Source organism: Dermacentor silvarum, chromosome 3 (assembly GCF_013339745.2).
Source record: "Dermacentor silvarum isolate Dsil-2018 chromosome 3, BIME_Dsil_1.4, whole genome shotgun sequence".
Lineage (NCBI taxonomy): Eukaryota > Metazoa > Arthropoda > Arachnida > Ixodida > Ixodidae > Dermacentor > Dermacentor silvarum.
Window position 1 is genome coordinate 19,392,680 of NC_051156.1, and position 22,848 is coordinate 19,415,527.

The 22,848-nt window shown below is 45.1% G+C and overlaps 1 protein-coding gene across 1 annotated transcript in view; it reads right to left on the reverse strand.

Moving 5' to 3' along the window:
• Positions 1-13,029: 13,029 nt before the first annotated feature.
• LOC119445362 (39S ribosomal protein L20, mitochondrial-like) overlaps positions 13,030-22,848 on the reverse strand; it is a 55,154-nt gene continuing 45,335 nt past the window's right edge. Inside the window, exon 5 of the mRNA XM_037709670.2 lies at positions 13,030-13,252. Coding sequence (XP_037565598.1) covers positions 13,148-13,252 — 105 coding nt within the window. The 3' untranslated portion in view covers positions 13,030-13,147. The remainder of the gene's footprint in view (positions 13,253-22,848) is intronic.

Sequence of the window (22,848 nt, forward strand, 5' to 3'; positions counted from 1 at the left end):
CAACAAGATTGTATACGACATCGAGTTAGAGGTACACACCGAGTTCAGTAATTTAGTCACTTTAATTTCTCTATGATGCAGTCACAAAGCGGTCATGCATGCTTGCAGAGACGGTAACGATTGCGGTTGGTTTCGTTGGTCGCTGGGCGCGCACACACGGCTGCTCTCATTTTGGCTCCCAGGGAGCACGTGGTATCAGTACTGTCAGAGCAGAAAGAACACATGCATTAGGCACCAGTAAGCAAATAAAATTAACGGTGTAAGCATAATGCCTTATATCATGCTGTATAAATATTTAATGTATATGATGCCTTATTCAATGAAGATGTTAGAGTCATGGCAACTCATTGCATTATTGAGCAAGGTATCTTTTCACTGGTCATGAGAAATCACTCGTACAAACTGCTCCGCGAAATGAACCCAGGTCACGGTAACCAGCGATTACCTTGGGACCAGCAGCACGAGCGCAAGAATTAGCGATACATGCCTCACCAAAGCATATCTAGTTTCTCGTTGGGCGAATGCCCCACCGCAGCAAAAGTAAGCTCACACCGATGGCCGGCTACTACACGAAACGAAGATTCTTGGCGGGAAGAGCGAAGCAGGAAGAATGTGCAAGGTGGCAATTACTTTAAAACATGCTTGGATATTGTGAACCCAGAAAGCATGGCCAAGCAACAAACATAACGCGCGCGTCTCGGGCAGCTGCTTTGCGATCTGCCGCTTACCGACGCATGCGATGACCGCAGCTTGCATTAAATACGGATTGCCACCATACAAAAGACAAGTAACGTGCGGTACCTTTTGTTGCCTGCACAACTAGGGATTTATATTGCAGCGTTTGGAAAAAGGATATAAATATCTTGAGCTCGTCTTTGCCGATCGCTAGTGAACGAACAGCACAATCAATTAAATTCGTGGGTTTTACGTGCCAAAAGCACGATATCATTATGAGGCACACTGTAATGGGGGGTCTCAGGAATAAATTTGACCACCGGGGGTTCTTTAACGTGCACAAAAATCAAAGTACATGGCAAGAACTGTATTCTTGCATTTCGCCCCATCGAATTGCGGCCGCCGTGGCCGGGAATCGAGGTCGCGTCGTCGAGCTTAGTGGCGCTACACGTATGCATTTACCGCTAAGCTAACACAGCGGGCTTCACTGTACGATTCAACTACGCGACACGTCTAAACAAACGGCCATGCGCTAAATACAGGCACATTACTATTGCGTTTTTATCGAGCGGCCGTGATATTGCACGCGAATGCGAAACTACGTGACTTACTTGACTCGGCGCACTGCAGTTATCCACGCTAGTCGTCTGTCCTCCTCGTACCACCTCTCCATAATTCTGTAGAACTTCACGAGCGGCTTTCGACTTTTCGAGGCTCTTGTGGCAATAAACAACACAGCAGTATTGCGTGCCACCTTTGCTGGTTGACGAGGTCGCGCTCGCCGTCACGAAAACAACGCACACGGTCGCTCGCATCAAAGCATACGCCGCAGCGGGCGAAGGTACGTGCGGTCTATATCGCTTCAACGGAAACTGAGCGGCGAATGCACGGCGCATAAAGGTCAGAGCCGTGTGGAGATAAGCGACGGTGCGAGCGAGCGACGAGCGCGGTTGTTGGCAGAGTAGAAGTCCCCCCCCCCCCCCCCCCGCTCCCTCCGGCGCTGGCTTCTCGCTTCCTTGCTTGCGCGTGGGAGATTGAGTGCGTTCGCTCTCCGCGATAGCGCGCGTCCCCGCACGCTTCCGCTCGGGCATACGGCGCGCGGCGAAGATTTTATCTATACGGAACCTCACGGCGACGACGACGGCAGAAATCCGGTTGAAGTGTCCATATAATTGCTATCGCAATAAAATTTGCTAGAGAGCTCCAAATTTCCGCGCGGTATCAGCGGCGCTGAAACCTACGCCAGCGTTTTTTTTTTTTTTTTTTTTTCAGGGACGCCGGCTCTCCGCCGGCGGACAGCGCGTTGCCGGCTGCTCCCGGCTACGCCATTAGGCCGTTTCACATGGCGCGATTTTCACACAGCGACACAGCGAATTCCGTCGCTCAGCGACTGCCGCGACGTCGCGGGCTCTCCGTGACGGGATTCCAACATGTTGGAATTTCCGTCGCTTCGTCGCAGCGATCGGCGCGATGTGGGCGGAGCAACGTGACGTAACAGCAAGCGCCGTCGAAATAGGCGCTTTCCTGTTTTACCGCGTGTTGAAAGCTCAGCGGAACAATGTTGCGCACCAGTTTCAATTATGTTTTATCAGAGCGTATCTACCAGCGCCTGTAGCTCAGGAGCTTCATGAACAATTTTTGTTTTCTCCAGCTCACACAATTCGTTTAAAATGAGAAGCTGCACGCTATCCAGGTCAGGAGCAGACGCCACCTTCAACATACGGCAAGTACCCGCTTGATCGTCACCGTCGTGAACCTCTCTATCACTACAAATTGTGCCAGGTGCTTACACACTCAATGGTCGCTTCTTCTGCAGAAGCATATACTCCTCCAGGAGAAGAGTTGTGGCTTCGATATACTACCGCAACAACGGGGTACTAAAGGAAACCACCCCACCGACGCCGCACGCTCATACTTGCGGTGTTGTGCAGCGTTTCACTCGCCGCGGTTGCAGACTAAGCGATCGTAAAGGCTCAACGCATTTAAACATTAAGAAATAGTGTACTCATTCTATTTTCAAATAATAAGAAGAACATTTTATTATGTGAATAGTTTCCACGTTGTTTTTATATAGCGATGCAGGCTTGGATGCTTCGTGAGCATGGGGCGACCTTCGGCGTCGCTGCGACGGAAATCGCGCTGTCACAGACGCATGTGTACAGTGTACTAGAAGAATTCTAGTACACTGTACGCATGTGAAAGCTCTCAGCGAAAATCGCTCTGCGACGTGCGCGGCAGAACGATTTTTTTCGCCCCAATCGCGTCATGTGAAACAGCCTATTGGCTACGTTGATGGTGTCACGTGACCAGGCGGTAGGTAGGCGAGCGCTCTCGCATGGCGCCTGGTCACAGCACGCGGCAGGGACCTCTGTATGGGAAAAAGAGCGACGTTCCAGGCATTGTCTTTATTGACCCTTTTCGCGGAGCAATTTGTTTTAGAGAAACGAGATGGCGCTTACGGCGGCGCGCCATACGTCTCCTCAGCGACCGCGCACGAATACGAAACCATTTCCGCTTCTACCTTGCTTCTGTGCGATCAGCTGTCGGAAATGCAACTGAGTTGTCGCTAACGCACTGTGCTCCATTCACTCTGGCTCGAATCATGTGGATTGAAGACGTGCGCAGTAGGCTGCAAAAATAGTGACTGGCTTATTAAGGAATGTAATGATTATGTGGGGCCACGTTTGCTGACCGCTGCTGCAATTGTCCGTACGTGTTTCCGGCACTTCGAGATCTGATGTACGGCTCTCCTCGAGGATACACAAATTTGCTCATCCGCCTGCGTTGTATCGCTAACCTTCAAAGAAAGGGTTTCAGCCCCGGTACGTCGGCAAGAGTGAGTACTGCTCGTTAAACAATGATAACGGGAGTAGCGCCGCCTCCTGTCATAGTAGGTTTCGCGCACAGTATTTACGCACATCAACCCCAACCAGCACGGAAACTTACACCCACTCTTTCGCCAACGTGTCAAGAATAAGTGAATGGGCACACACTTGAATATATGCGCACTATATACGCACAATAAGTGACGGTACTACATCGATAGTGCACGATCGATGGTCGAAGCTGATTGTTCCGTGATGGTCCACAAGAGTAAGCGAATTACTCGCGATAATAGGCATTTGCTACAAGGTATTGCAAAGTGCAGAACAGCTACGTTTCAAGCCTTGAGCACAGCAAAAACAAATCTATCAGAACTGAGCACACCCGCGAGCGATTAGGCAGAAAATAATCAGATAGTGGCCGCACCGAGGAACTTAACTGTGTCAGAAACTGACAAGCCGCTGCTTAAAAATATTTGCCAAATAAAGTACAAAGAGCAAAACACACTAACCCTGATTCAATTCATGAGCGGAATGTTTGGATAGCTTGAAATACATATTTAGCCCCGCTTTTAGAACAAGCACAATATACGCTGCTTGCGCCGTTTGGACATAGGTTAATCAGCTCCGAAAGTGCTTTTGCATGTCCTCTGAAGCTGTGATCAAAGCTTCGTGTCGTTCACCCAGTCACCGTTTACGATATCTCCCAAAACAGAGGTTTTCTAAGCCGCGCCGGCGTCATACACTTCCATTGTAAACAAGGAGGCAACGGAGGCAGTTCAGGTAGAGTGTACTAGAGTTCAGGCAAGCAATGGACGCGTCACCACGTGATCAAACATGGCAGCGCCCACGGGATCGCCGCGAAAAGGGTCAATAGGAGGCGTTGCCACAGTGTACATGTCCGAGCTTGTGGCCGCGGCTGCCAGCTCCCGCGTGAAACCGGCCTGTGCATAGTTCCGCAATTGCGCTTGGTCTGGGCTGTCGTGTGTTTCTGCCTGTTTTCGGTTGTGCTGTCCTTTGTCATTGTGATGAGTGAAAGAAAACCATGACGTGAAGTGCGCGCGGGTTCTTTCGCGATTCGACAACGCATGTGAGTGATCTCGCCAAATCAGCGATGACCCAGTGATATTGTGCCACGTATGGCGAGCACGTGGCGAAATGCTTCGTGGCAAGACACGCGGCTGGTCAGCGGGAGACGGAAGACAGCAGGCCGACAATCAAGAAACACGGACGTCATGAATGTAGCTGCCGCCCGACCGTTGTTGCCCTTCGCCAAGGCCAGCGCGAGTACTGCAGCCGTGGCTTGGCCTGCTGTGCTACCACTTGCCGCGAGTATTGCGGATCGCGGTCTCCTTGGTTCGGCGGAGCACCGTTCGTGGCCTAGCTAATGGCCGCATATGCACCGAGCACTGCGGCTCGCGCGCAAGCTGTCCGCTGGGCAGGCTGACCATTCCTGCAACGTGCACTGCGGCTCGGATGCAGGCTGACCGATGAGCGCCAGTGAGCGGTCGTCTGCAGTTCGGTTCGGTCGCTCCGCATCGTCTCCAACATCGAGGCGTGTCCGACGTCGTCACGTCATCGCCCCTCACTTCGGCAAGCCCTCGTCTCATGTACACCGTACCGTCTTGACTGTTTCTTTCTCGGACTCCTATCAACCCTAGCCGTTCTAGCCTTGTATGTATGTCGTGTCATGTGGCGTAAGGTTCTGTGTGGTTGCAGTTTGATTTTATAGTTTTCGTAAATGTAGCTTGGATTTTCCCACCACGAGTTCGACTGTTTTTCTTGCGTCCTTTTCCTCATCGCGCGGCACGACAAACAAGTGTGACGAATGTCCTCATGATTTCCTTTACACTCATGCAAGTATTGCAGTGTTGTGCTGTCTTATTCGACACTTTGTGTGCAGTGATTTGTTTCCATGGTTTTAATTTGTTGAGCAGCTTAGTTTTGCATTACAGAGCGCCGAGTGGAGGGCACTAATTTGTTCATCAATCTGATTCTCATGTCGCTATGTGAGGAGCCTTTTCAGTGATGTTGTATTTAAGGTGTTAAACTGAGTATGATGATGAAGGTCAGAAGAAATGTTGCTTTTGTGTGCCTGGCATCGGGATCCGCCGTCAGGAGTGAAACTATCAAGTTTGGCAGGATGCGAAGAAAGGTGGGAATTGCTGTCTCTGCGCACTTTGCCTATATCCTCTAGACAGCTGTGATCGCGGTATTTCAGTTTCCCGTTTCTCAACAATGTTGCAGACAAGAGAACTGACATACAGGCTCTTTGATAAAGATTCATTACGGGTATGGTGGCGCAAGAGATAAGGTCAACTGCCCGTCCTATTCCCTTGCCATGCTACAGCGCACCTATAGAATATTGCGTACCACACCCTGCTGTTATCGCTTGCGATTCAGGTTCTCTCGATTGTGTTTTGGCCCGTTTTATCTTACGTTATTGGTATTTCATGGTCTTTAGAGGAACTTCGTTTCCAATGTGACACGGACAAATTCGATTTTCTTTGGCACCTCGGCACGGTTGCGATATATTGCGCTGCTTATTGGAGCTTCCTTCTTATAGTTTTTCTAGTTCACGAATGGATACCGCATATACGCTGCATAACTCGCTAGTGGATACTGCATATGTGAATCGTGAATTCCCTTGTAAAATATCCTGTTGCTCCAGGTAGTCACGATTATTTGCAGTTTGTGACTGGTGTTGGACTCTACGCTACGCGGCCTTCGTGGCATTTAGTCGGCCGTCTGCCGAGTTCGTGCGTGTGCCAGTGTACGCACGGTGCTTGAAAGTGCTCGCGCGGTTCTTTCAATTTGTGCGCTCTTCGTGCACTTCGCGCAACAGGGCATGCCGCGGTTCTTGGTCCTTGTGCAACAGAATTTCCTATCGTACATTAGACAGAGCAGAGGAGCCTCTATTTAGGCATGTCAGCGCACTAAGTAAGTTCAAGGGTAAAAGTACATAGCATTTGCTGCTTAAAGTCCATGTGATGGGTTATTTACACAGCCATTTTAACCATGGCAGTGCGGAATGGATTCGTGCATGATTAGTTGCATAAATTGGTTCCTGCGGGGAGGTCTAAGTACAAAACACGGTTACAAGGCAACAGTGTGCCAATAACCGCAGAAGTATCGGACAAATGCATTGTGACTGAATGTGGTGTCTTGAACGGTAGTGAGCAGTTGACAGGTGAGCTCAAACGTGATGCTTTAAGCGCATAGCGGCATTAATTATTCTTGCTTCCTTGCAATATGCCACAACTGATCGTTCTCATTCAGTCCACTGGCATCAACACAGCGGCCAGAGGTGAAAGTGCGGGAGAATACATGAACATACATTGGGACATCTTCCCTCATCTGCTTAAAGGGTGTTCTCCAAATCGCTTAATAAATGTGAGCAATCACACTGCTAGCACATGAAGGGCGAGTGAACGCAATTTAATATGGTTTTACATAATCTGTCGCTAATTTCACTTGAAATGCTTGGTAAATTTAATGTAGAATCTGCATATGTGATTTCATTCAGCAGCCTCTTCAAAATAATTCCTGCAATAATTTTTGTTGTTCCCCTCATTACGTTTGTTCTTATGATTCGAATACAGTGTTGTAGTTGCATATTTTGTGTACATATCACTTTCATAAGTCCTAATAAAATTTAGTATGTTTTAACGTTGTAGCTTACTTGTGCTGTTATGTTTCATTGCAAGCTGCAAAAATTTGAAAGAATGTGTAGGCCTCCCAACTTATCTAGCAAGCACACCCAGAGGGAAGTCTTCAGTGCTACACCTCAGTGTTACCTCGGGTGTTCCAAGAGCACATACATATACAGGGTGTCCCAGCTAACTTTAGCCAGAATTTTAAAATATGTCGATGCATTCTAATGCCAAACCCATGTTGCTTACCACTGTAAGGCATAAGTCACAATTTTTTGTATTCTGCCTAAATGCATAATTAGTTAAGATTAATGAACCAGCTTCTGAAGCACCGAAGTTAGGAAAGAAGAGTGGTTTGCAAAACGTCTAATTAAACAGTTTCTAACTTTCTATCAAGTATTAGCATTTTCCCGCTTACTGTAGATGCCCTCGAAATACCAAAAAAAAAAGTACCATGTAACGTGCCCCCTTGTATGCCGTGATTGCAGTGCCCCCAAACGCTCCGCGTACAAACGAACATAGAATTTAGTGGGGTGTGCTGCCGCTTAAAAGGTGACAGGGCACCGACGCAGGCGTTGGCTGCGCGATTTATGCCAGCAACCGTTATCGCTTGCGCTGCGATAACGCTTGCCCTGTCGCGTTTTCAGCGGCAGCACAGCCTGCTAAATGCTATGTTCGTTTGTACGCGGAACGTTTGGTAGCACTGCAATCACGGCGCGCAAGCGAGCATGTCACGTGGTATTTTTTTTTTTCGCAGGCATCTGTAGTAAGAGGGAAAAAATTAATACTTAATGGAAAGTTAGAAACTGTTTAATCGGACGGTTTGTAGACTGCTCTACAACTTAATAATTAGAATTTTGTTTGCTTTGTTGGTTATTTAATATCAGCTAATTATGCAATTGATCCGAAGACAAAAGATAGTGTGATTTACTGCAAATAATAGTCCGCAACATGCGTTTGGTCGCGTCGTCTTAGTGTGCAGCGGCATATTTTTAAATCTGGCTAAAGTTAGCTGGGCCACCCTGTACATGCCAGCGATAGTAAGTGTTGGGCAAGCCTTTCTGCTGAAGCCACATGCATTTGCATTCAAAACATTTCAACTACCAGCGTAGTGCAGGTTACGTGTCCACTTTGACAAAATGGAGCACTAGTGCAAATATCTGGGCGTACTTGTCCATGGCAGCAAGTGTGTCTACATTAAAAACATTTCAAGTACCAGCATGTACGGCAGTTCCAGTGTAAGAGGCACTGAATAATGTTAAGTGGTGTGCTCCGAAGCTGTTTATCAATGGAATCCTGCCTGGACTGTGTACCAAATACTTTTGGATGTGAAAGTTGGGATTCTATCAGCCATCGCCACCTTCCTCGACCGTCTTTTAGATATGGCGCGCTCCGGCGCGTGTCTCGTGCCTCGTGCTGCGAGGTTATCAAAAAAAAAAAAGGGAGGGATATAAAAGCTTCTTCTGCTACTGCCATCGGTCGGAACGGTTCTCAGATCTTCCGCTCGCTGACACACATTGTTGCATTGGACCTAACCTCGGTCGCTATAACGTGGTGACCCGGACGTGATCGTACGGCGAGCACCCCGTCATGGACGATGCCACCAACGAGAGACCAACGACCAGCGGGCCTCGCCACGTTGGAGATTCACCTGCCGTCCTTTTGGCCACAAAATCCTGCAACCTGATTTACTCAGGTGGAGGCCATATTCGACCTTTGGCACATTACCTCGCAGCGCGCGTGGTTTCTCCATGTTGTCTCGGTACTCTCTACAGACAGAGGTGGTTGAGGAGTTTCAAGTTGTGGACTCGCCCCACGACACCACACCCTATTACCACTTCAAATTGAAGATGCAGGATCGCAAGTCCGTGTCTGCCCGCAGGCGGCTTCAGCAGCTTCTAAAACAACAGGAGCTTGTCGAGCGTCGGAACTTCTATGTCGTATGCGGCGGCTTCTGCCGCTGCTGCGTGAACTGTTCCTTCAGCGCCTGCCGCAGAATCTGGTGGTCGCCTTAGCTGCCACACGGGAAGACATGTCCCTCGACAATCATGCCGAGCTGGACAACCGCATCGCTGACAATTCAGCAAGAGGTGCTGTAGCAACGACCGTTCTGCTGTAGCACCGCGAGATCGGCAGTCTCGCCTTCAGTAAAAGACCTGAGTACAGTTCGGACCGATGGCAGAAGCAGAAGCTCTCTTGTCCTTCCTTTTTTTTAACCTTGCAGCACGAACCACGTGCCGGAGTTCTCCGTATACAGACTCGACAGGGGAACAGTGCGAAAAGACTAAGGACGAGAAGGGGAACACACATCAGCTCTGGTGTGTGTTCCTGTTTTTGTCCTTCGTCTTTTCACGCTGTTCCTCTGTCGAGTATGTACAGACTAGCCCAAGCCTCTAGTTTCACTTAACTTGGGCCAAACTTCAAAATTGTGCAAAGGCTACGTAGCTCGACAGAACCAAGGTAATGTTTGCCGTCGCTTAGAGATACTCAGATTATATTTTGCATTCCGCCTAATTATATAATTGGTCTTCATTAATTAATCAACTTCTTAGTTACAGTTAAGTGTCAAAGTACACGCAAACTGGCTCGAGCGGCAGTTCTGAGTGTGTTCGGCGGCTTCTATGACATTCGGAAAAACGCTTTTAAGTAGCACGTATTGAGCAACAGAAAGCTGCATCGGGAGGTTTTCATGTTATTCTACAATTTTCTCATTGACACTTATCTAAATATAATAATCGAGAAGTTGAAGAATTAATGAAGACTAATTATCTAATTAGAATGAATTCGAAAAATAATCTGAGTATCTCCAAGCGGCGACAAACATTGCCTTGGTTCTGTCCAGCTACGTGGTATTTGCACATTTAAAGTTTGGGCCAAGTTGCGTGAAACACCCTGTATAAAAAGCGGCTGAGGTAGATGACGATGGCTGCTGGTAAAACGTTTGCTCGGGGTAACACGTGCAAAAGCTTCTTGTCATTCAGAGTGCTTTTTTTTTTACTTTAAGAAACAGTAGATGTGTGTAAAGTGTAACATGGCAGTGTACAAACGTATTCACTGGTTTCCATATGATTCATTGCGACCTTATGCTTGTTTTTTTTTTTTTTTCAGAGTGGTACATATGTGCCTCTTCTACAATGCTTTTCATATAAACCAAGAATTACTTCCTTGGTTACTTCAATGAAGCTTCCAGTGCAATAGTTTTAATTTCCAGGTTTGTATAAGTTTGTAATACGAGGCTTATACATCCACGTCTCGTGTACTAGAATGCTAAGATTATTTTATTTATGTAGCATTACTCAGTCTCATTGTACACTGCAATACAATGGTGCACACTTGTGACACTGATTTCCCCGTTTGAGTATTCTATACTAATTTTACTTGATTGTTGCTTTTTGGTTTTATGGTTCTTTTAATCTACACCACTACATTATTTGACGTATCCCAAAGGCAGTATTGTTTATTTTAACATGTTGGGAGTGTTTGTTTTTGATACTATGTGGCGTTATTCCTTTGTGTTCTTTTCAAGCTTCTAGATTATTGGTAACATTGCTTGTAGGCAGCTACCACGCAATTAAATCTCACATTTCTCAGTGTGCTTCTTGCAGTTGCTGTGATATCAATCTCTAAATAACTCTAGTCTGTTCATCTGACTGCATGGGCTGTTTACTTTGCTAAATAAGAAACTTTACGAATTTTGTTTGTATATTGTAGTCATTGTTTATCAGTTTCTAGTTCATTAAGAATTGTATCTGCAAACTTTAGTTATTGTTGGGTACTTTTAATTCAATTTACTTTGTATTTCTTATACATTTTGCTTAAATCTTGCACTTTTTCAATAAACTTTTGCTTTGCCGTATGTACTGTCCTCACTCCATGCGCATTTGGCGCAAAAGCCCTGGCCTGGACGCTCGTCCAGATGCATTCATTTTTTCTTAGCGGAATTCCCATTTTGGTTGTAAACATCATTGCTGCATACCAAAGACAGTACATTTTCGTGGACATGTTCCTTTTCATGACTTGGTAGAGGATGCTTGGCACTGCACCAGGAGCTCTTTTGCACTCGACACTGACGCTTCTACTTATCGGCAACCCCCGAAAATTACCTTCAGATTATCGTAAACCTTTCAAGACCATTTCTAGACCAGCTTTTTGATAATGTCTTAAAAGCGTTTATAAATTTGATATGAATAGCAAAGGGCTTATTTGTTTCTTTCCTATTCCTATTTCTAGACGAGCTTTTCGAATACGTCTTTAAGTAATGTTACAGATCGTCTCGGAAAAGTAATTAAGCCAAACATTAGCCGATATATACGACGTTTTACCGACGAAGTTGTCTCACTGATGTCTTCTTTAAACCGTTTATCATCTTGGATAAACGCTACGAAAATGTTATGCATCTCTTTTGTGCTACCTGGGATTTGATTCTGCCTTTTCGATAGTGTGAGGTGATTTCTTGGTAAGTGAGTAGCGGGTCAAAAAACTGAATGTCCAGTCCCTCGAAAGCCGTGGCATCGTCGCAGCGGGCAAGTTCTCAATATTTTTTCTTCTTTTTCTTCTTACGCCTGTTTTGCAACATCGAGGCGATGCTTTTGTTCGAAAGAGGGGATAATGCCTCCTGAAGGTCGATCCCAAAAAGAACAAAGACCGCGCATGTCTTCCCTGCTCGAGAGCCAGGCCCGACGGACGCGTTTTCCAAAAGCCAGCTGCTCTACGGTTTATTAAACCCCCAAGAGTACTTCTGAAGGCTCGTGACAATATGCAGGGTGCAGTGCTTGCGTTTCCCAGAGAATCTTGGCGGTTCTTTTCAATGCTGTTTAATGCACTGCCCCTGCATGGTCAGTCATCAGCACAATGTGTGCTTCAGTCATTACACACGCACCTGCATCTGGTATTTCTTGCCTGTTGCGATGCTCTAAGGCACCACTGCCAAATGTGCCTTGGTGTGGGGGTAGCCCGCCTGGAATGCAACAGACAGACGACCGAAACACTGCTAGTTTATACACTACAGACTACCGCAATGTCACTGACTTGCTCCACCTGTAGCATCCATAGAGTGCCAAGTTAAGAAGAGCTGCATGTGTCAAACACTGGAAGAATGCTATGCTGGTGACTTTCTTCTCTTGCTGGTCATTTTAAAGCACATAATGCATGAGACACTTTGTCTGTTCAGCCGCGCCACAACCTTTGTGATTCTGACTGATACAAGGCATTCATCGTACATGAATGGACTAAGTGCTCAACTTGGCCAATGAAGCATTTTGCATGGCTTTAGAATGGGATGCCAAGGTTCACTTCTGACTGATTTCTGTGCAGCAAGGGAATTACTTGACTTTGTGGTGTCAACGGCACATATTCATGCCTTAGGGATGTTTATGCGCAAATAATAGCATGCAGTTGGTCTTCAAAACTGCAAAAACATTAATAGTTACTGATTCCACAGTTAAAAGCTACATGAAGTGACCAAAAAACGTTCCAGGACAATACAACACATTTTTTGTTGTTGGCAATAAAATAAAAATCAGGAACAGTGCTGCTTTAATGTGTAGAAAGTTGTGTGCAGATGTGCACGAATGTAGTGATAAGTGGATCATACAGGATCATACTCAAATAGGTCCATAATCATTCTAAACAAAACATTTTTTTTGCTTTAACAGCAGTTTTTACATGAAACACGCCTGGACCACAATGTGCACTTTAAAAACTGTTCAAATTTTCCCCACTCTAAAAAAAATGATAGCGACTTTTGAAAGGGGGTTGAGTGCCCTGCATTCATAAGCACTCTTTTATTACCCAAGTGAGCATTGAGTCCAATTATTGCTCTGCTGACTTGAAGGAACTGATGAGGAGTGCTAAGCAAGTACAGCACAACAACAATGTGATTACAGGTGAAGTTCATGGACAGCCTCGTGGCTCTCTTTTAATTGCTACACAACTCTGCAGTGAAAAGTGGCCAGAAAGCAATGCAAGGCCATAATAACAAACAGTTCACAGGGTTTCTCAGAGCATGCCACGAGAGATGACACCTTCCGGGGGCTCCTGGAGTGCTGATGTCTCATCCACAGCATCAGAACAGCGCTTGAAGCGTGCAAGGGTAGCCAGGCCCTGCATATAATGAATGTGTGGAACAGGTCTTCCAGCACTATAGGACACGTTACCATAAATATACAGTAAAAGCTCGTTAATTCACACCTCATTAATTCGAACTTTTGGATAATTCGAACTGACTGTCGCGGTCCAGCCATGCAGCATAGCCGTCTATGAGTAAACCAACTCGTTATTTCGCACGCACATCGGCTCCTCTATCATTAATTCGAACTGCGCGCCGCCAAACTGAGCACCGCCACGCGGTGATATATAGAAAAAAGGAACCAGCAATAAGTGGTTATGAGGATAGTGCTGACCGAAAATAGAAAGAAAACGTCCCATGGAGCGTTTTGTCAGCCAAGGAAGAGCGGGTATGACCACTGAGACAAGATAGCGCGCGTGCTCGCTCCCATTCTCGGAGACCATACAGTGGGCAGAGGGAAGCCAAGCCTGGCCAAGCCAGCGGAAAATCCAACATGGCGGCCTCCACGATCGGGTCATGTTAGGGTGGCTACAATGGGGAGGTGTGAAGAACGGCCTCTGGAGGCTGACCCAAAAACTCGTTCCTGCCGTGTGACGGCGCTGCCGGCAGGGGTGCCGTAGTTTCTCACCGCGCCTGTATACCTCCGGGCAGGCAAATGATTTGGTCTGAGGGACGAAGTGTTTCACGGCTCTTATACCACGTAGAAACAGCGAGCACCAGCCACACAGCCGATACAGCGAGGGTTCTTGCGGCCACCTCTTGCCGAGGCTGTTGCCCGTATGCCTTGACAAAAATACAGTTCATAGGAATCACCGTGGAAGGCCAACACATTGGAACAACTTTGAATGTGACACCTGCATATTAGTCACATATTTGTGATTGTAAAGGTACTTAAAGGGAGGAAGTTAATGCATATCAGGAATGTGGTGAAAAAATTCTAAAAAGTACAAAGCACTGGTGCTGGTAACTTAATACAAGTTTATTGCAAATAGCACAGTCATTGCAGAGCATCAGATCTTTACTAGCCGCAGGGCTTAACCCTCTTGACTTCGTTGTGAGTAGCACACTGGTTTAACACTTTGAGCAAAAAGTGAACATGTGTGATGCAGTAAAACCTAGCCACCGATCCTGCTAGAGCAGGAGAATGCTCCCTGCAGCCAATCTGTGGCACATTGGCTGCTAGAAGCAAGAAATCCTTGACCACCTTTTGCATGCATTCGTTTAGTGCTAAATGCACGAGTTAAGTCTGTCCTCGGGGGTCTGTATAAGGTTGTACAGACAGACTGATGGGCAGAGAAGCCTGCCCCCCGGTCCAACTGTTTGCAAGCTTATGCCGGCACACATTCTCTTGTCACAAGGCCTGCCTGCCTTAGAATCAGTTCGATGGATGTGCTTCCGGGCTACGTAGCCAGAATTTCATCTTTGCAGACAGGCGCGCAGAAGAGAGATTCTTTGTCCGCATGACCTGTAGCTGGCGTAGCAACCTAACACAAAACACCGCCTTTGCATTTTAACAGCGGAGGTGTTAAAGCCGGGCGTAATGTGTCAACCGCGAACAGAAAATGTGGGCCAATCCTGGTGGTAGTGCAGAAAGGGTCCAACCGCAATGGCACATACCCATGTGAACTAGCGAAGCTGAGCCTGGCCAAGTCTAGCTAAGCATGGTTGGGAATACTTAAGCTTAAGCAGTCATCGATAGCCAATCGATAGCTAATCGAGAATCGATCAATAATCAATAAATTCAAGAAAATGCTGGGGATAACTTGGTAATGCTTAGCCTAGCCCAAATATGTGGCCAATACCGTGTGATAGCCAATCAATAGCTAATTGACAATCGATCAATAATAAATGAATTCCAGAAAATGCTGGGTAGTGCTTAGCTTAGCTCAAAAGCCAGGACTAGCTAGGTGCCTATCAGCTCCACTGTCCCTTTAGCATTGCGCCACCAGTGCAAGCTACACAAAACTTTTTTTTCTTCATCATTGACGGCATCCTTCAGAGCGTGTCAAGAAATAGCGACAGCAGCTCACACCACCTATTTTGAAGAATTACTTCGGAAATGCAAGAAAAACAGAGCTGCATTACACAGACCATGAAAGCTACCTTGCACAGTGCGGTGGCCTACGAGACTGACAGCAGTGATGTTCCGTACCTTGCAGAAGAATTACCATACCTATGCACAAAAATTTCCTATTTGCGACAGTTTTCCCTGCATTATACAAAATATATTCCCATAAAATTCCCTGCATTTGTACATATAAAAAAACCGGGCTCCTCAGTTTCCTTTCTTCTCTATCATATATATATGTTCAAACACTTTTCACAGTTTATTCAACATCTCAGCCCGACAGCAATATGAGAATTCAATTTCTAATACAGGCACTTTCTTATGTCACTTCCCAACAGCTCTAGCATCCACTACCACTGGCGGCTCTCAGCTTTTTATTGATTCTCGGTAGGTCAGCTTATCAAATATAGACGCAACAAACTGCAGTTAGCGTTTTGCACCCAACAGCACACCAGCTTTTTAACAGCAAAGGCTATTAGAACTTGAAGCTGACCGACTCCAAGTTTGGTCCGTGTACTTATAGGTGTGCTGTGGTTTGTCAAAGTGATGGCTCACTAAAATTTCATCAATCTTAATATTCCCTGCAATATCGCAAAGATTGCCTTCTTCCCTTTCGTCCAAATTTGTGGCCGACAATTCCCCCAAAAAAGAGAAAATTCCCTGCATGGAACATCACTTACTGACAGGCTCATGGCGCCCCCGATGGAAGCGCCGAATTTTCCGCCCAGTGGCAGGAACTCGCAGCGGGGTCTCGCTAGGTCATCGTGGCGGCGCCGCGGTCTTCACACCTCCCAATTCTAGTCACGCTAGTAGTGTGGTGGGCGGGACTCAGAACAATCGATTTAGTTTGAAAATCGAACTTCGGGGCCCAAATTCATCCGAAAAATCAATCGTAAAATTGCATTAGCTGTATGAGAACCCTGACGGTGCATTTATTAAGTCCGGAATATCCGTCGGCAACTGTAATGTCGGTGTCGGGCGCCTATTTTTCAACTTCGAGGAGGGTGAAGATGAAACTATGCGTCACATTCGCGCGTTGTAAGACAAACTGATCGCCATTACTTTCAAAGGAAAGAAGCAAAAAGTGATCACAGATTATCTTGGTCAAAAAATATTGTGAGTTACAAGTGCTTTCTAGCAACCCGGTCTCAATTCTGGCTGTTTTTCAATTACTTTCATTAGTTCGAATTCGGTTTAATTCAAACTCGTTAAGCGTCCCTATGATATTCGAATGAATGAGCTTTTACTGTATATATATTCATTGTAACATGCAAACGGTTTCGTGCTGCTTCTTGCTTCACTGCGTCGCCTAAATTTGATTACATGACCTCCAACATTAGACATGCGAGAACACGGCACACACAAAGCCACCAGCCATCTCGCTTCGCCTGGCATCTGAGAACAAGCGTGTGCTTCATCACACCAGCCCTCCTTGAGTACACCACATTGGGCCCCATCTTTCTTGGCTCAGCTACACACACTTTCCCTCGCACCTACAGCCTGCGATAAGATCTTATCATACTTGGACTTTATACAGAATGATGCCCATTTTCCTAGAGTGTTCCTATAATTGCAATAAGAAGTGATCTCACATAACACAGCAGGCTTTCACTAATTTGACTCCAGCTAAATTGATTTCTGGGTTAATTTGATCCTCACAGAAGGTCCCAGCCGGCACCCATACATTTATACGGGCCTGACTGAATAATTTGAGCTTTGCTTACCCTAATAGCAGCAACATCTTTGTGGCAACGCTAGAAGACTGTGAATGAGTCGAAGACACATTATCTCCTACCGAAAACGCCTATTTCTGCCCTGCCCTGGGAAGATGTTTGAGCAAGAACAGCAGCTCACAATGAACAATTACCATTCACCTGTTTCTACAGCGCACTATCTTTTCTAAATTGGTCAGAAAATTGGCTGCACAGTACAATCAGATACAGAACTGTATTGTATTTGCGGTGTAAACAACAGCCGTCAGAGCTGCCGTCGTATCATCGCCAGTGTCATCACAAGATGATACCCGGGCATGTTTTCAGATATGACGTGCCATTTTCAGCGTTTGGATGAACTTTAGTAATAAAGTTCATCCAAAATATGTTATATTACATACTAAACTAATGGCAACAAAGTCACATCAGGTGTTTTCAGCATTTCCAAGAACAGCAGGCATCACAGACCGAACTAGATAAGTGGTTAACCTAGGCATGGCCACAATCCAGCTTCAAGTTGTTGCAGAGTCTTTCAATAAATGCGGAATATCAAGCACAACAGACAACATGGAGGATGATATGTTGTGGTTCATAGACAGTGATGAAGCGATGACAAACAAAGCATAAATAAATTTCCCTTCTGTGAACGCTAATACTCGCTGGTTTCATCGTATTTCTGGATGTATGCTACATCTTTTTTGTTAAAAAATAGTGTGCGCGTTAGATTTCTTCGTTGAGGAGTTGCAATGTCATTTCTACTGCGTTTAACTCATAAAAGCTGGATGCGCATTAGATTCGTGGACGCGTTAGAATTAGGCAAATACTGCTAAACAAATTGGCAATGTGTTTAGCAGTTTTCTGCCCGTTCTTTATTTCAACCCACCAGATAATTAGATCAATTTCATTGGTACCGTCAAGGTCGACTTAATAGAAGTTGACGGTAGTGCAGAAAAAACTGGATTTTGCATGCTGTTTTAGCAAAGACTCGACCAATGTGACAGATGGGACACTATTTTTAAGAACAGTCTCCAAGATGCCCTTGATCTTTCTTAATTTATTTCCAGTGCTAAATAATACAATGGCGGGGGGCTAAGATAAAAGCTGCAGTGAGGCAGCTTGAGGTGCCCCCCGTGTTGCACGGTGGCAGTGAGTCGCGCAATCAACCGTATGCAGAAACATTACATATAAATGTTAACATACAATAATTAATGTATTCAAGAGAGTTTTCAATAGGGGACATTTCAGAGTTTTCCATTACAAACATTTAACACTACGCATATATGATACATATTTAAAACAGCTCCGAAAAACACGGACAAGAAAACACAGGACGAGCACTGACTGCCAAAACACCTTTATTGAAGTCTGCGCAAATATATACATTTCGCAACAGGCAGAAAGAGAACAAAAAAAAGGTGAAAGGGGAGGCGAGTCATCATCAGTAAACTCCTGCTGCGCATGCGTTAAACTAAAAAATACAAATTTAACAATACACATGGTGGGCACAGGCCAAGGTGATTAACTCCAGAGGAACTTAAGTTCCTTATTGCAGAGAGCTATAGATGGGGCACACAGGTGGCTCCTGACACATAGAAAAGGCCTCAAAAATTTCCCTGGCCATCTAGTTGCTGTACCTTCTTAACACACGTGTTATCTAGGAGTGATGAACACTTTGCACAATGAACAGCAAGATTTGTATGTATATAGATGTGATGTATATAAATGTATATATTTGCGCAGGCTTCAATAAAGGTGTTGTTGGCAGTCAGCGCTCGTCCTGTGTTCTTTCTTGTCCGTGTTCTTTGGCACTGTTTTAAATATGTATGATCAGTACCAACTAGCTCACACCCAAACCCTTCTGAGACGCATATATGAATACAGGTGAAAAAGAAATTACGCTTGATTCATTAATTAGGAGAAGGTTCGGTTAAGTGACAACAGTTCTGACTGTGTTATGTTAATGTTGTCAATGCCGGCATCCTGAAATGAATTAAGCAGTCTGGGTAACTTATTTTTCGTCATTTGCAAGCCATAGTTGGTTCTTGAAGGGGGTATAGACCAATATTCTCCATGACGGGTACTATAGGTAGCTGTATTTTTTTGCAGACAAGCAATTTCATTAAATACGGTGTTTTCAGAGTTTAAGTTTGAGTGCCATATACGAAGGAGAGAGCGGTTGTATAGGGAGTAGATTGTGGGCATGTTGTAGTGTTTAAAGAGGTGCTCACTGTGACTGCGATATGACACATTTGCTATGATACGTATGACCTTTTTCTGTAGTAAGTGTATTTTCCTGAGGTTAGATTCAGTTGTTGTGCCCCACACAAGGTGTGTATAATTAATGTGTGATGCAAATAATGAGTGGTAAATTAATATGTTTACGGATGTTGGTAGACGATATTTGTTCCTGTTTAGCATTCCTGTGATACGGCTAAGCTTTTGTACTACACAGCATACGTGTAGCATACTAGAGAAGTATGTACTTTAATTTCGTTGACCATTTCTATGCTCCCTTTGTTCATCTCTAAAGTGTGGCTTCGTGGAAACTTTGTGCCTTTCACATAAAAAATTACAGCTTTTGTCTTATTTGAATTTATTTTTAGATAATTTTCTGTGGACCACGTGGATATGTTCTGGAGAAACTCGTTTGAGCTATTTATTAAGCTAGTATAACATGCCGATGAAATAAACAATAAACACACTAGTATCGTCTGCATATATGATGAATTTTGCCTTCTGGTAGATCAGAACATCGTTTATATATAAATTAAAAAGCAGCGGACCAAGAATATTTCCTTGCGGGACTCCTGTTTTTATTTCTCCAGGAAACGATTTAAAGTTATTTATGTGCACATATTGCCATCTTTTTTCTAAATTGACTTCATTAACTGCAGTGGGAGGCCCCTGATACCATACGTCTCAAGCCTTGTTAATAATAAATTATGAGCAATATGATCGAAGGCCAGAGTAAAGCCTATAAACATGCCTATCGTCAGTAGCTTCCTTTCAAAATTTTGCAGTATATGGTCTTTCTGGTCTAGAAGTGCTAACTGTGTTGATTTTATTTTTTTTAAAGCCATACTGAGCTTTCGTGATAATGCGATATTTTTCACAGGATGATAACTGAATCAATATTATTTTTTCAAGTCCCTTAGAAAAGTGAGGCAAAATTGATATGGGGCGATAATTTTGTATATTGAGCCTGTCTGCCTTCTTGTATATTGCATGACTTTAGCAACCTTCATTTTTGATGGAAAGATGCCTTCAGCAATAGAGCTATAGATATGGACTAGAGTGGGGGCTATATCGTGTATGACATATTTTATGAATCTTATCTGCAGGTCGTCTGAATCACAGCTTTCAGAGCTTTTCATTGCCATAAATACAGAGCAGACCTCGTCAACACTAGTTGGATGGAAAAAGATTGCGTTCAAGTTTCGAGGTACGGAGAGAGTGGTTTTTGGGCACATATGTTTGCCTTTCTCTGTTCATAAAGTATTCGTAAAATGCATTAACCATGTCTGTTTCGGACAGTAAACGACCAATTTTTTCAATTGTGTCCGCTCCATTACATCATTAAGGTTCCTCCACAGTTTTTCTGAGTTTCCTTCACACGATAAAAAAGACTAGATAATAGTTATCTCTGGTTTTCCTTATTTAGACTGTTCCTATAAGCTTTAAATTCTTTAAGGTCAGCAATTTGACGAGTTTTAATGAACCTGGCGCACTTTTCTAGTTTTTTTATTTTCTTTAATAGCTCTCTTGTTATCCATGGTTTACGGCACGACTTGGGTTTATTTTGTTTGACGGTGAAATGTTTCTTATACGCAATTAATAATTTTTCATGAAAATATTGTAGGCTATTTCGGCATTATCTTCAAGTACGTCCTCCCAACTTACTCGTAACTCTGTTTGAAACGCTGCCATTGTATGTTCATTGATATTTTGAAACAACCTAGTTATACTTTCGTTAAACTTTTTTAATCGCCACTTGATAAAAATGCATATTGGATTATGATCATTAACTGGGCAGCTTAAAACAGCGCTTTCAAAAATTTTTTTTTGACGCGCTTTAAACAGCGCGTCAAAAATGGTTCCGAGTACAGGTGCACATCATCATGTAGCCACACTGCACACTTCAAACAATATATTGTATGTCCCCAGCGGTAAAGCAAGCCACACAAGGGCACAAAAACTTACAGTGATACAGTCATGCGGTAGTAGTACAGAGGAAACCAGTACAAATGCGGGACACGCCAACAATACACAAGGGGCCAAGCACGCACAACTGGGCCCAACCCGCGAATATGCTGCAGAGAGTTTTACAGTGGAGCTTTTCTTTAGTCTGTTTCGTGCCGACAGAAAACTCGGCCCAGCAGTGGGTCGCCGAGCCACGCAACCTCCTCGCTTCACACACAGGCGTAGGGCGGAGTCTCGCCGCTTCCCTTCCCTCTCCCCAACTGAGAAGTAAGTATTCGCTTAGCCGTGACGTCACTGCTATACTAGAACGCGCTGAGCAGTCGGCGTGCCAACAGACGTGTCGCCTCTCTCGTTTAGTGAATACGCTTGCACAGCTACTATAGGGTGACCAAAGAAAGGCAAGACACCCGAGGAAGACGTCACCTACAAGGAAGCTCGGCGCGCAGCTCAGCAAGACTACGTAGGATCAACGAAGGAGAGCCGATCCTGCCCATCACACCGAGGCCGACGCCGAGCCGAGGGTCCCGAGTTTTGAGGCAGAGACAACGAATGCTGCCGCCGGGAAGCGGTTCCGTTCGGCGAACCTTCGCAAGAAGCCATGCATAAAATCGCAAAACTTAGCAAAACCTAGCAACACTTTGCAACACACGGTTACCTTAAATTCTTTGTAAGGTCAGCAATTTGATGAGTTTTCAAACCTGGCGTACAACTTTTCTCATTTCTTGATTTTTTTTAATAGCTCTCTTGTTATCCATGGTTTTCGGCACAGTGAAGTGTTTCTTATACACAAGTATTTTTCAATGAAAATATTGTATGCTTTTCGGCATTATTTTCCTCAAGTACGTCCTCCCAACTTACTCATTGTAACTCTGTTCGAAACACTGCCATTGTACGTTCATTGATGTTCTGAAATAACCTGGTTATATTTTTGTTAAAAAGACACTAAAGGCAAGTATTATTTCAACGTGGAGTGTTAAAATACCATACCAGAAACCTCGAAACGCTTGTTTCGTGCCAAGAAAAGACACTTTAAGAGAAAATTGCATCTGAATCGTCTGCGTACCTCTAGCGCAATTGAAATCGCCCGCCCGAGCGAGGAGTGGTGACCTCATGGCCATATAGTGACATGCCGCCGGTGAATAAAACTAGAGTGTACTAGAATGGGGAAGTGGGTCTAGCGGACGCCTTGGCAAGCTCTGACGGTTAAGCAAAAAACGTTGAAATTGCGGCGGCACTGCCGTCGCCTTATTCTGAATATCCGGCCAATAAACGTTGGCTCCGGCTGTTTCGGCAGCGCTCATTAGGCTGAGGCGAGCTCATGGGCTGAGTAGTTGTCATCTGCTCGACGCACCGTCGTCGTTGCGTGGTTTGCATTCTTTACGCTGCTCTTTTTGTATTTTAATTACAATAGATCGGTGGGGAATAATATCACTGTTGCCGCCACCGAGTATCCGCCTGTCAAAGCTCCATGCAGCTGCGATAGGGTCTCCGACGCGACAAGCGTCCGGACAGCGCACGGGGCCGTTCATTCGGGAGAAAGTGACGGTGGCACCACCAACTTTTCAATAATAAAAAAAAAAGCTTCAGTGGGGAGCCTGCGTTGGACCCACTCCCCCAAACTAGTACACTCCAGTAAAACGGCGCCCGCAGA